The 13,830-nt window shown below is 40.0% G+C and overlaps 1 protein-coding gene and 1 long non-coding RNA gene across 6 annotated transcripts in view; one reads left to right on the forward strand and one right to left on the reverse strand.

The window, feature by feature from the left end:
* The window catches only part of LOC143211885 (discoidin domain-containing receptor 2), a 203,333-nt gene extending 194,377 nt beyond the window's left edge, over positions 1-8,956 (reverse strand). For 3 of the 5 annotated variants that reach the window (XM_076429981.1, XM_076429980.1, XM_076429978.1), the window contains exon 1: positions 8,361-8,956. In XM_076429981.1, the coding sequence (XP_076286096.1) occupies positions 8,361-8,379 (19 nt within the window). In that variant the 5' untranslated portion in view covers positions 8,380-8,956. The remainder of the gene's footprint in view (positions 1-8,360) is intronic. The other 2 variants (XM_076429982.1, XM_076429979.1) reach the window with 1 other exon arrangement.
* Positions 8,957-8,998: 42 nt separating this feature from the next.
* Positions 8,999-13,830, forward strand: part of LOC143211887 (uncharacterized) — an 81,226-nt gene continuing 76,394 nt past the window's right edge. Inside the window, exons 1-2 of the long non-coding RNA XR_013009561.1 lie at positions 8,999-9,165; positions 12,198-12,324. This is a non-coding gene — a long non-coding RNA (uncharacterized LOC143211887). The remainder of the gene's footprint in view (positions 9,166-12,197; positions 12,325-13,830) is intronic.

The following is a 13,830-nucleotide window of genomic DNA, read 5'->3' on the forward strand; positions in this document are numbered from 1 at the left end:
GAAGATTTAAAATCAGAACTTTATCTGGCAGCTGGCTAAACTGTGCAAAAGATAGTTTAACGATGTTCTCATAAATAACGCTATGCAATGCTCCTAACTGTAAGCTTATAAAGTACTGTTTCTAATTACAAGTACCCAGTACTTATTCATAGATAAACGCACCAAGATTCCACTGACCCATACAAACTTTAGTTAGGTTATTTCCCTATTGTAAATAATAACCTCCTAATATTCAAACGGGACTAATTGTAAAACAAATTGCTTAGAAATAAATATCTATTATGAAATTACAAATTTCAATGAGCAAAATGATCAGCTTATTTCGCACGTCTAACTATAAAACATGTATTGTTATTATGATACTAATAACAATGCGTAAGATGCCTGACTAAAAATTGAGATCTAGCAATTTCCTAAAAATGTTTGAGAAGGCCTTGTTAATCTTCCTAAGTGTGCTTGGTATGGAGGCCTGTCCCGAAAGAACAGGTTTCGCACACGGTATTCGGCGCATTCCATCACGCAACAATGTGATTAGGACGAATTTGCATGGGTGTGCCTAGGTGTACGTTAACATCGGTAGGTTGCACGTCGGCCGACACGAAATCAAACGGCCGTTTGCCGCGACTAGTCCCCCAAAACGCGGCTTTAAAGTCGCGCCAGTAGCTAAAGTAAATTTAGCGGCTTTCAAAAGCGGTACCAACTCCGACCGGATGTTCAGCAATGAGTAAGCGATGCGTGAACCGGTGCCGTGCAACCGTCCCGCCCGGAAGCAACCCCTATTTGTATTGCCGCGCCGCAACTATAATGCACACCGCATGCTAATGTTAGGCCTACTCCGCTTCCTGAGCGTGATTTTATTGACGCGGTTTCACGAGGTTTCACACGGTTCGCGGTTCACATTTTTCCTTCTCCGCAGATGATACTCGCAAGACGCTCAACTGCGTCATGCTCTAGAAGGATAAGTTTACTAGAATTTTCAAGAAAAAAGTAATTGGCTCGATTTTTAACTTTTTTATCCGTGTCTGTAATGGAAATTTATGAGACGCCTTTTGTAGATCTAAGCGAGTTATATACATTGAACTTCAATGAATGAGAAAAGAATTATTTGCGTAATAAAACTAATAAAACGAGAAATAACTTCTGTGTTAAAATTATTCGAAAAGGGATCTGCAATGTCTAAAATAAATTTTAATTTACGTAATATTTGGTTTACAAGTACCATTTTCCAGAATGAACGACAGAAAACTTCAAATTATAATATTTCTGTCTATAAATTCTGCTTTTGATAATAACAATGTAAACACATTTTTATTCCTTATTAACCAAATCGTAGAATATTACTAAACACTTCCCTGAATTCATGTATAGACTGCGAATCTTTATGCAAAATAAAAATGATCTCTTAATAATTTGATTTCTATTGTTTCAATTAGCCATTCAAATTACAACCACTCATTTTTGTCATAAATGCATCAAATCCTCAGTGTATTCATCACCGAGGATCTCTCAGTACATCAATTTGATTTTACTCTCATCAATTTTTGATAGAAATGGATGTAATGGGTCAAGTTAAAAAATGTTGCAGATCCGCGATGCAGCGAACGGAATCAATTATCTGATATTTTTCAGGCATTTCTGAGTGTTTCGATACGTGCACCGACCGGAGATGCAAGAATAATGATCTCAGGAATGGTAGTGTCCCGCTCGTCCGCGCACCTGACTCGCGTTTCGACTAAACCGATTTCAGTACAGACCGCTGTTCTTGCTCGTTCTGTATTTATGAGCTCCAGCGAAGTCATAAAATACGAGTGGCTCCGTATGGTCGCGTATGGTTTCATTAAAAAAAATTGCAATTGCAGTTTGCGACTGCGTCGCAGCATCTGCGGTAGAAATACGGTCAGTCCAGGATGGATATTGGCAGCATTCTTAACTCGAACATCGTATATCATTTCTTATTAGCACGTTTCTGTAAATTGTCACATTTTACATGTCGTTACCAGTTTGTAAACCGAGATGACGAATGTCATTTCTTGACTGCGGATGTTTGTAGACAAATTTTAAGAAAGTGGTACCAGATAAAATTCTATTTTCATTGGTAATAACTAGACTGCGGATCTTTATGGCATTTATGAAGAAATTGGTTGGGCGAAATATAAAACGGCAGAAGATTTAAAAAATTCAAGAATGTTGTAATGTTGCTTCTAGTGTAACAAAGTCGTTAAAACATTTTTATTTTACATAAAGATCCGCAGTCTAGTAATAACATTTGTAGGTCCGAAATAAATGAAAATCGTACTAAATTCTGACGAATTTGATACTCCAGCATTTCTTCAAAAATGTTTCTTGATAAAGATCCGCAGTCTAGTCGTTACACTGTGCAATTCGTCAAATAATCTACTTCGGCCTAGTCACGATCGAAACGACCAATTAACATTATAATACAGTGAGTGCAAACTGTAATTACTGCCACGCAATAGTCTGAATGAATCGTGGTTTGCAAATATCAAAATATTTTAATTAAGATTAAATTAAAATATGTAATTGCGCACCAGAATTTGTGCTCCACGGTTCAACATCTTCTTCGTTTCATGGACGATTGCCTCTAATTAATTATGCTTTAAGGTTGATTTTGAATTTCATTTCGAGCTTAAAATTCTGTAATATACGTACGAGTTGAACCCCGTAATCAATCTTTGCCAATTTCAATTCAGTTTTGCAATCACTAACTAACTGACACATTAGTTAAACAATAACTTTGTCTATTATCATGTAAATAATACTCTTTTAATGGATACAACCTTCTTAAAAGATCACAACAATCACATATTAACAATAATTTCCAAAAAATATCTATATTACCCTGAAAAATCATGAACGTTTAATAGAAATAACTCACTTGTTTTTTCACTAAAAATTGCAAAACATACACAGTTTGTTAGTCCCATTGATCACATGTTCGTAAAAACTCCCACAGTTCGCCAGAGTGCAAAAACAAGTGAAATAGCATGGTGCAACGATTTTTGAAAGCCGTGTGGGTGCAAATAAATCGGCACATGTCAGACCATTGCGAAACAACGGTGCTCGTCTTACGGGGAGCAGTAGGTGCTTTGCGCGGCGCGAGGAACCGAGCTATCCGAGGAACCGAACGTCCGCATAAAAGAGATTCAGCTACTGAGAATACACATGCATCGGGTGGGAGAGCCAATCCCATAATAAATACAGAAGTCGTATTCCATTCAAAATTTTCGTTCAGAAGTCCGTGTCAATCGAGCTCGCCGAGAATTTCATTCCCGGGGAAGTAGTTTCGACGAAATGCTTCGCTGTAAGTTCGGGCGTCGGTGCTAAAGTTTAATATTTCCTGCGCTGAAAAGTATCTCCTCTGAATCGATTCGGCCGCCGCGCCGCGAACCTGGAAATGCTACGGTAAAATCCGTCGATATATATCTATATATATTGTATATATATATATATATATATATATATATATGTATATGTATATATGTATAGATCGACACATTCGGATCCGTAGAGCATAGCCGTGATCAATCGTTTACACGCCGGCACACGTCCAATCGCGAGCGTTTTCCAGGTACCACGCGTGTTAAAGCGCGATGCGTCCTCTCTCCTATGTTATTGCTTCTGACGCAGTATAACCGCAGAATTTATACGGAGCTTCCTATATGCAAATGGACGACGGGGCCCAGGCAAGCTTCGAGCTTTTAATCGTAACTGCCAGCTTAACCACCTAGCGAATTCGTCGACGCATCCGACATTGAAACCGTTTCCATGTAATGCTCGAAAATCGTCGGCCCGCGCCCGTTCCGCGTACGCACGTCCTGCGGAATCGCGACCACGTCATCTTTTCACTATTTCCGCCCTCTATACTTTTTCCATTAAACAGTTTTTACAGACCGAATATGAGCGAAATCCCGCCGATTGCTGCGCTGCATACGTGACCGCGAGAAATTTTTTTCGTGACCTCGACGGTCGAATATTTGATGTGGTACGTGAAATCTAGGAGTACCAACTGCAAGGAGGTAAATCTGCATGAAAAAATAAGTCGAACAGAAAGAATGTTTTTTCGTCCGAGGCTTTGTTTTCGGAAAAAATTAGTTTGAAGTACCCTAGTATTTGCAGGAAGTTGAATCGGTGGGTCATGACCATACGAACCAGCCGAACTATGCAATAGCACTCGTGTACGTTCAATTTTTGTAAAATAAAGTTGTTTAAAATCAGAATTTCTTGATACTTTATACACAACAAACGGGTTTGCGTTTGTACCGTGTTGTACTGTGAATGGCAGTGTTGCACAAATATTGTCAGACGAGTCTCATCACTACGAAGTTAAAAACTGAACGATTGCTCAAATTATGTGTCAACGTGAATACACTTTGGATTTGCGTAACATCATGCTGCACAATAATTGTTGCGCAACATGCTTGATCGTGAATAGGCCCCTTAAAAGCCTTTATAGAATTCGGAGAACATTATTCTCTAGAGATCTGCTTAAAGTCAACAAAATGTACTAATTAAAAAATTACTATCTGTTGTATGCGTGTTATATTTATTAAAAAATCGATAACATTACATTGAACGGTCGTCATCCTCGTGTACTGATACTTTTGTTGCTTACTATATGTGACGCTGAGGTTATAGAAGCATTCTTTCCCTTTGACATTGTGCTGAATTGGACGTCAACTTTTATAGAATTTAACTAAAAATGTGATTGTTACGATTTCCCGAACGCTGCACAAGGATTAAAGAATGCTCGCAATCCGGTGCACAAAGAATACAATCCGATCGTGTTTTCACGAAGAATGAAATGTGACCAACCGCATAGAGGCACTGATACTTCTGTCGTTACAAAGTACAGGCAACTCCTGTTCGCGTAACGCAGCATTTCTGCAACACGGTTTTATCCTAACGCTGCACTGTTAGAGAATCGGAGACACTCTTGTTATATCACTACATTTTTGCTGAAGAGGTGCAAGATTCAAGATAGAACCTGAAAAATGCTGAATATCGTAGAATTTCGTAAAAGCACGCTGCTGAAAGAGTGAACAAATAAAAATGATAGTTTCTTTGAAAAAACCGGAGCGTAGAAATAAAGATGCTGCTGAAGCAGGCTCTGAGAATGAAGGTATTTTGCAACACAGGAAGCTTCTTTGACGGTGCTTTAAAGAGATAAAATGAGAGAAAATAGCGGTTCAAAGTATTTCGCATTACCACATGTGCTTTTTGTACACATATGTTTGTAGTTGTGAAAACAAAATTACGTGGCTATGCGTTAATTTTTGAAAAATTAACAAGTGGCTTTATAGAAATTTCGTACTTCCTTAATTCCAATATGGTACCAAACACAAATTTTTCATTCCTACGAAATAATAAGAATTTACCAAAAACTTCGGGGAGTGTACAGTAAGTCCTCGACTTTCGTGGATCCGTTTTACGCGGATTCTTAGTTTGCTTGCGTACAGCGTAGGCTTTCAGCTATTTACGAGTGATAAATTTTCCATAAACATAATTGGTTTATTTGAATATTCCTTTCAAATGAGATCGTATTAATAAGCTTCCAGCGGTGGTGCTCAGGCACTATTCGACTTGCGCGGAAAGCTCTGGAACGAATTAACCGCGGAAGGACTTGCTGTATATACATATACCTATACAACCAACATGGCTCAAGAATTTGCTTACTACAATCAAAACGGGTTTTATATCCATAGTTAATGATCCTACTTCTAAGTGTAATTATAGATCCGAGGACTTAGATCATGTTTTATGGCAGTGTCGTCTATATGATCCCCAATGAATTAAATTAGTAAATAAGCTGCGCAAAATTAAGCTTTTCTACCATTAAAAGTGGACATTTTCTTTGCTGAAATGTTAAAGTCTGCGAATTTATCTCTAACGATTATTAAGACTGTCGTTGTGCACTAACTGTAAGCCTAATGTATAATTGTTAAAGCTGAAATAAACCTATAATAGGTTTCAGTGGCTCAATAAAAAAAAAAAACAACCAACATGGTACGCAAACTTCCCAAGTTTGTCCTTGGCCATTGTGGTGACAAGTCGGGCCTTTTGAAGGTTCACTCACAAAAGACGTAGCGTTACAGAATTTCTCTGGGGCTCGTGTAAGTACCGGGCACGAAGAAGAACGCAATTCGATCGCGTTTCCGTGAAAACGAGGTGGAACGCGATGAGCCTCGGTGTGTCTCGCCGTTTGCCTCCCGAACGTTCGCGTTCTCCACGCGAAGTTGAAGTCTCCACCCTCGGCCGGGCGCGCACCGCTTGCTTGATCCTTACATGCAAAATCCGGAGTGGCGATCAATGGGTGGCGCGCCGCGAGGAGATTGGGGTTGATGGGCAGAATAGGCGGGTGAAGCTTGGCCACGGCATTCAACGGGGCTAACTCTATCCCGGCAAATTACATTTCCATCCCCCTACGTGATAGGTGCAGCAAACATGCCCGTCAACGTCCGACCGAGTTTCTCCCTGATTAGTGACACTCCACGCGGATTATATTTCCAAAGCAATTAATTAACAAACTTTCGCGTATCACCGTCACGAACCCCGGGAACCGTCACGACATCCGCGGATGAAACGCCCGAGAGAGAAAGAAAAAAGATAGCTGGGACAAGAGGAGAGAACGAAATTTCTTACGGAGAACAATTCATCGCTCCTCGACGTCAAGGCTCACTTCCAACCCCTCTCTCGTCTTATAATACCGTGTCGGGCTCGCGGTGAACACGTTTCAAACGGAAGTTTAACACTGGAACCAACTGACGGCTCAAAACGTTGCCGCGCTTCCGTGAAACTGTTAACCAAATTTATTCGCGCGAACGTTCCCTGGAAATCCCTCGACAATATTGTTATTTTTCGGAGATATTAACCGTCGATGCGACACGAGAATTATAACAAAGTTGCAAATTCTGTCGTTGAAATTTCTCTTCCGCAGGCACTGTTTGCAAAACGATAGAGCGATACGCGTGGCACACTGTTGTAATCTGCACTGTGTTTGCGGAAACAGATAAGAACAGAAGTGTCGTATTGACACAAGATCTGGGTTAAAAAATAGACAGTTGACTTCTCGGTGCTCGCAGTGTTGCTAGCGAGAATCGTTCACTTCCGAGTCGAAATAAAATATTCCTCTGCTATCTGCTATCTGAATCGCTAACTGCAACGAGACATGCAGCGAATTTTAATTTTTCTCGTCTGGTAGTCCTGCGAAGCTGTTTTTCCAAGACTCAACTTGATCGTTGAGTAAACCAAATAGTTACTAATAAATTGATGAGTGAATAGCTGAGATGTTGACCGAACAACGAACAGGTTCGACAGAATAATCGATACGTGCAATATAATGTCTGTTGTATGAAGTATATTATATTAAATTCATATAGAACTCTGCTGTATAATCCACAGCCTCATCAAGAATGTCGCACAAAGGTTTAATTATTCTTGTGAGCGACATGCGAGCATAATATTGGCGCAGTTAGCGATTCATTGAATCTTCCTAGTGAACGCGTTCGTACGACACGGTTCCTTTTCTCGCAGCAAGTTCTTATCGATAAAGGTTCCCCGAGAGCACAGTTACGAAAGAAATTGCAGCGCGAGGGTTAACGGAGCTGTTCGCCGAGAGATCAGTGATCATTAAATTCGGCGAACCTCAAGTATCATATTCCCGGTAAAATGAATATCACGGTCTGTCGAACGTGGTATTAAAATGACTGTGCAAGAAGCGTCGAGGTTTCCCGCGTTTCTGCTGGGCGCCTAAGCTCCGCGGGGTCGAAGCGGCGAAGTTTCTGGTTCAGCCTCGCCGTGTGAATTAGCGGCATTTGCATGACATGTTTATGTAATTTACAGGTGAAGTTAGCTGGGTGGTGTATGAGCGGACGAGACGCGACCTCCGCGATATTAAATTTATTCCGACCGATGGATCTCGCGTTTCCGGTTCACGAGCTTTGATCTCGAAACGGGAGATTTTTTCCCCGACAACGATGCGCACAAACTCCGCGGAGGCGCCGAGTAAATAAACGGAAGAATGACGGTCGTCGGTAATGAATCCGGGCTGCGGGCTGACCAACGGCTGACCTCTTCCACTGGCTCAGAGTGCGCGTATACACGAGCTGTCAGAGGCCTTGTCACGGCTTTACATCGACGGTTTACCTTTCCGGGATATTTCGCGATAACCGAAATCAGTTAGAACGGATATCATTTAATTACGCGGCACCCGGGAGCCCCGGGCAAACATCCCGCTCGATTCGCTACCGCCTCGTTAATTTGAAAAACGTCAAACGCTGTCCCGGCTGTTTGCCCGGACGGTGTGTGCGTTGTAAACGTTGTTAATTGATTTCCTGGCATACCTCGACTCAACCGTTCCATCAAGAAATTGATCGAGAATCTCCCATTCAACGGCTCGGTATCCAACGGATCCTTCACTGAGTCCCTGCAAGCTGAATCCTCACTGGTCCACTCACCCGATCAGAAATCTCGCACGGTGACAGCCGCCGCGGCTGTCTGCTATCCTCGACGGTAGCGCCTCGCCAGACATCCGATCGCCTCAGGATCGTTCTCCGACCTTGCGTCGAACCAGGGCGGATCGCAGCGTCCTCTTAATCACTGGGACGGTCCTCATCCCGAGGATCTTCCTGCGATCTATCCACCCTGGGTTCTGGCTTCCTCGACGTTCCACGGTCGCCGGGCGACGCACGTGATCGACGATCTATCGCTGCTGTATAGACGCTGGCCAACTGGTGCACGGATAGATCGGTGTTGTGTTTACTCGCGTTTCACAGTCTCTGGAACGCGGATCGACGCTCGCGTACGCGGAACCGTACCGTGCCGCAGGGTGGCGTAGGGGTTGCTCGTCCGACACAGGCTGCTCGGGAACAACAATGCGAAAAAGAGGGAGCGAAGTCGCACACGCGGTGGCCAGTCGCAGACTGAACTCGCGGATCGCGAGTAGCATCGATTTCGATGGAGGGGGAAAGGACTACGGGCCGAGAGTGCGAGGGAGGGGCGAGGGCGCGGTGGGAGGGCGGCGCGAACAGGGTAGATGAGGCGAGGGAGCGGACGGGGCACTACGAGAGGAGCAGTCAGCCCTCACGCGTCTTTGCGCGACGCACTCCACACTGGTCCGAGAAACGTGCCAGAATTCATTTTCGCGACGTATGTATTTCAAATAGATGAGGGAAAGGGATGTTTTACGGGGTCATCTATTTTTCATGTATTTCGATCCCCCTTTACCATATTGTATTGTGATGATCCTAGTTTCTTGGAGATTTCTGCGTATTGTTTACATTTTTAACACTTTGTAGTCGGAGCTATTTTAACTGAAAATGTAATTTTTATATTTTTAATATAGGCCCACATGGAGAAGTTGTGAACAAATTGTAGTATTTTCTTTGTAATTCCGACCAATTGCAGTTTCTTGGGTTCACCATTGAACATTCCGCAGGTGAACAGGATTCTTTGAGATGAAGCTAGCTAGTTGGACAATATTACAGTGACTCTCATTAACCCTTTGTACTCCCGCGTTGTGTGTGACTCGACATTTTTAAATTGTCAGTGTAACACTTTGTGGGCCGCGGTCCAAAAAGTGGTAAATGCGAAGAACTGTTTAATAAAAGACAGATCTAGTAACAAATTTTCTGTGTCAACTAAAATGTTCCTCATTCATATTCGTCCACCGATATTCGAAACTGTGAAAGTTTAAAAGCTCAATACATATTTACAGGAACAAATGAGCCGTATCACTTGCATTCAAAAGTGCAGTAAGTCAATGTTTGTCTGTTTGGTTCAACACTATGTCTTACTGCTATAATCATCATCAGTGTTGGGCAATAAAAAAATTTATTTAAATAAATAATGATTTAAATAAAAAGTTATTTATTATTTAGATATTCATATAAAACGAAAAAATAATTATCTATTATTTGAGCAAGTCTAAATGAATTTATTTAAAATAATAAAGTTAATTGTTATTTACAAATACAATTTGCAATTATTATTTGTATTAGCAAATCAGAAATTTAATTGTATTTTCATTCATTAATCCGCCCTCCGGACGAGCCCGACCACTGGCGGTATACCTGAAAAGGTTGCTATAGCAGAAAAAAAACACGCACGGATCAACTCCGAATCGGCCGATTATTTACAACCACCATGCTCCGACAACTTCAACTCCGGCAGATGGACAACACGTGCAACAGACCCAAGCAAATTGGTACAAAAAATAGTTGTGTTTACGTAAATATTATACATACGGGTAATCACGATATTCATTTCGCCACGTGTTCATTGTATACATATACAAAATACAAGAGATAAGAGAAGACCAAAAACTATTTAATTGATTTCCCCCTCAGTCCAAATAATAAATAATCTTTTATTTGCAAATAAGAAATAATAAATACATCATTTTTGGAATTATTTATATAATTTTTATTAAAATAAAAAGTTTAGTTATTATTTGCAATTAAAATCACACGTTTACTTATTATTTAAAATAAAATTTGCCCAACACTGATCATCATTGAATAAAATAATTGCAATTTTACCATGGTTTTCTAAGACCAACGTAACATACTTCAATATTATTGCGTTTTACGGAGCTTTTACTTAATTCCCCGTTATCTAAAGAATAACTTTTGTTGCGTAGGGCCTCGTCTATAATGTTAATTACGGTTATCCCAGCGCAGTGTTGCGCCGAAGGTAAACTTTGTCCCCGAAGTCTCCGGATGCGACCCTGCTTGTCGAATTCGAACCAGCCAGCTCGGCAGCTAGCTCTTCCTTTTGTCTTGTTCGACCTTAATCCGTCCGCGTGTTCCCGTCCTCGGCAACCCCCACGCTCCTTTTTCCCGCCAATATTGGCTTCTCCGCGATTGCATTATCGGCGAGGGATTTTCAGCGAATCTCGTTTACCGGGAGAGCTCGACGCGATGTTCCTGCGACGCTGATCGCCGCCGAAAGAAGTCCTGTAGCCGATCGAACGAGTGTTTCATGATTCGCTATCGCCGATTTCTCGTGCTCGTTTTGGTTATTGGCTCCCGGATTTTCGAAGAGTGTCGGGTATTTTTGTGTCGCGACAAACAGGCTAATGCTATTGCTGAGAATGTGGTAGATCGCATTTTTTCTGATTGTTTGACCTTTCGACATGGAACGAATGTCCTGATTTTTAACTTTGAATGTAACCTTAAATTTGAACCCTAGGTTTATGGAGCAATAGGTGCGACTATTTGACATTACTTTATAAAAATAAGAAGAATGTGACTATCTCCAAATGTATAGCCATTTTTTAAATAATATATACCCAAAGAAAAATAAATTTGTTAAATAATTCTTCATGGATGCATTTTTACAATCTCAATAATCGTAAATTGAAAATATTAGAATTTGTCTTAACCTAATGTTTATGTCTCTCTCTGTCATGTTACCTAATCCATTTTTTTCCAGTTATATTTCAATTTTTGCTAATACGTATATCTTTTTTCTTCCAGGGATGAAAACGTGCGACTGATTCCGAAATATTTTCTGACGTTTTTCACATGGTCGAGTATCGTCGAAATGTTTAAAATTTACGGGAAACAAATTTTATAAAAATTATTATACATATGTGATTGCGACACTACACGTTTTGCATCGACGTTTCGGAGGGGCTTTTGTAAATATTCGGAAATCGATGATTTATTCCGAATTACGGCACATGTGGCAATAATTTGGTTTTTCAGTGGTTCCAAATTACCACGGTTGTCATTGTTAGGATGATTTATCTTGTAATATTAATCGCTTCTGACAGAAAGAAATAACGACAGGATTCGCGATATTACGTGTGACATTTTTACATTTATTTAGATAAATATAATGTAAATGAAAGTATGGATGAACTTGTCGTGATTTTCACAAATATGACGATAAAATTCAAATGATATTTCAACAGTATTATTCATTTCACTGTATTTATGATATCAGAAAGATTATCGTATCAGGAATTTCGCTACTCAATTATTAAAAAATATAATTATATAAATTGACTGGGTATTGTTCTCTAATTCGTGAACCTTGTATTCAATTACGAACAGTATTAGACCCATTAATTTCGGATATCATAAACCCGAATTATGAAAGAATGAAGAAGGCAGTGGCCTTCATAAAGCAGATAGGCTGTCTTTGTGTTGAGGTGTTTTATTATCTTTTTTCAGACAGAAGACATCATCAGCGAAACCACCATTCACTCATAAAGGAACGCAGCTGGACACCAATCAGTCGTAACCAATTCGAAACACTTAGACCACAGACATAGCACAACGCTCGTGATTGCTGTCATTTGTAAGTATACAAACGTCGCTAGACTACCGTCGAGTTGAAAGTAATTTGGATGATACGTCTTCCTCAATCGAGACCTTAAGCTTCTGATTTGTGACGAAAGAAAACATGTCACAGAGAAGTATACTCTGTCAGCATGAATAATATAATAAAGAATTATACAACGTAAAATACGAGAGAATGTTGACATTGCAGTAATCATTTGATTAATTATGGTATCTTTCAAGCAGCCATATTTATAATATTGCAAAATGTGCAAATAATACATAGGAAATTTTCCTTGAACCAAAAAATTAATTTTTCCCCCGTTTACAAAATAATCGCTCTCCATAAAATAATTTTTGTGTACCGTATTGTGTATTCGATGCAGTTCAAAACTTTGGAATATTCTCTATGTGTAATAAAAGCATACATAATTGTTATTAATTGGTATTAATACTTGATGTTGACAGAAAGTAATCAATACTAAAATAAGCTGAAAGTTTCGTGTAGACGCATGTTAAATAAAGAGTACATATTAAATGGACATTATTTATGCATGTCGAAATGTTTGAAATATAATATTGCGCATATTCTACACAATCAATGAGTTCTTATTAGACTGTTTATTACATGAATATCGATACGTTTCATCAGCGATTCATGATCCAAAATTGCCTCGAAGGGAAACATTTACGTGTATATGGGTTTTCTTCTTTCGGAAAAATTCGAAAACCCGTTTCCTTCGATATTATACCATTTATCCTCTTTTGATAACTTATCGGCGATTCAGCAATCGCAAGGGCGGTGGATTAAAATCCCAGGAGCCATTGCCGTGCGTGCTAGACCGGAAAGTCTAGACTGTAAGGTACACAGCGAACAGAACCGGGGAAGCGTGGAACCGATTCCAGGATTGCTACCAGTTTCCTAATTGAGGAAGAAATTATTGAACAGTTCGAGTTCTGAAATGTTAAACGTAAATCTATTATATTCATTTCGACCGTAATTTCTTAATGCGTTCCCCCGGTTATATGCATACACATACTAACATAAGAAGCCTTCATTTCTTCCAGCAAAATTTGATATCTTATTTTATCTTTGGAAAATTTATGCACTAATAACTGGAGGGTTTAGAAAATTTTAATGGGTCGCGTTATTCGCAATATTCACTGGGCAAGAAAATAAGGGAGGGCTTTCCTAAGGAATTACGATTTTCCGTGATACGATTCTTCAAAATGGAAAATTTCATTTAACATTCTATTTTCTGTACAGCGAGATCGTTAGTGAGGAAATTAAATTTTGCGTAATTCTAAATGAATTTGTTATGTATTGTGATGTATCCAGTTACTTCCTATCATGTTTACAATCCCCATTCTCCCCAGTTCTATTAAGTATCGTCGTAGTGCGTGGTCCTTCGACGAAATTTGCAAGCCGATTGAATACTGTTTCGACGACGGTAAATACTTCCTCAGCGTGAACCACACGATATTCGTCAAAGACACCAACGTGATGTAGCTTATTAGCTTCTCG

The sequence above is a fragment of the Lasioglossum baleicum genome, chromosome 9, assembly GCF_051020765.1.
Source record: "Lasioglossum baleicum chromosome 9, iyLasBale1, whole genome shotgun sequence".
NCBI lineage: Eukaryota > Metazoa > Arthropoda > Insecta > Hymenoptera > Halictidae > Lasioglossum > Lasioglossum baleicum.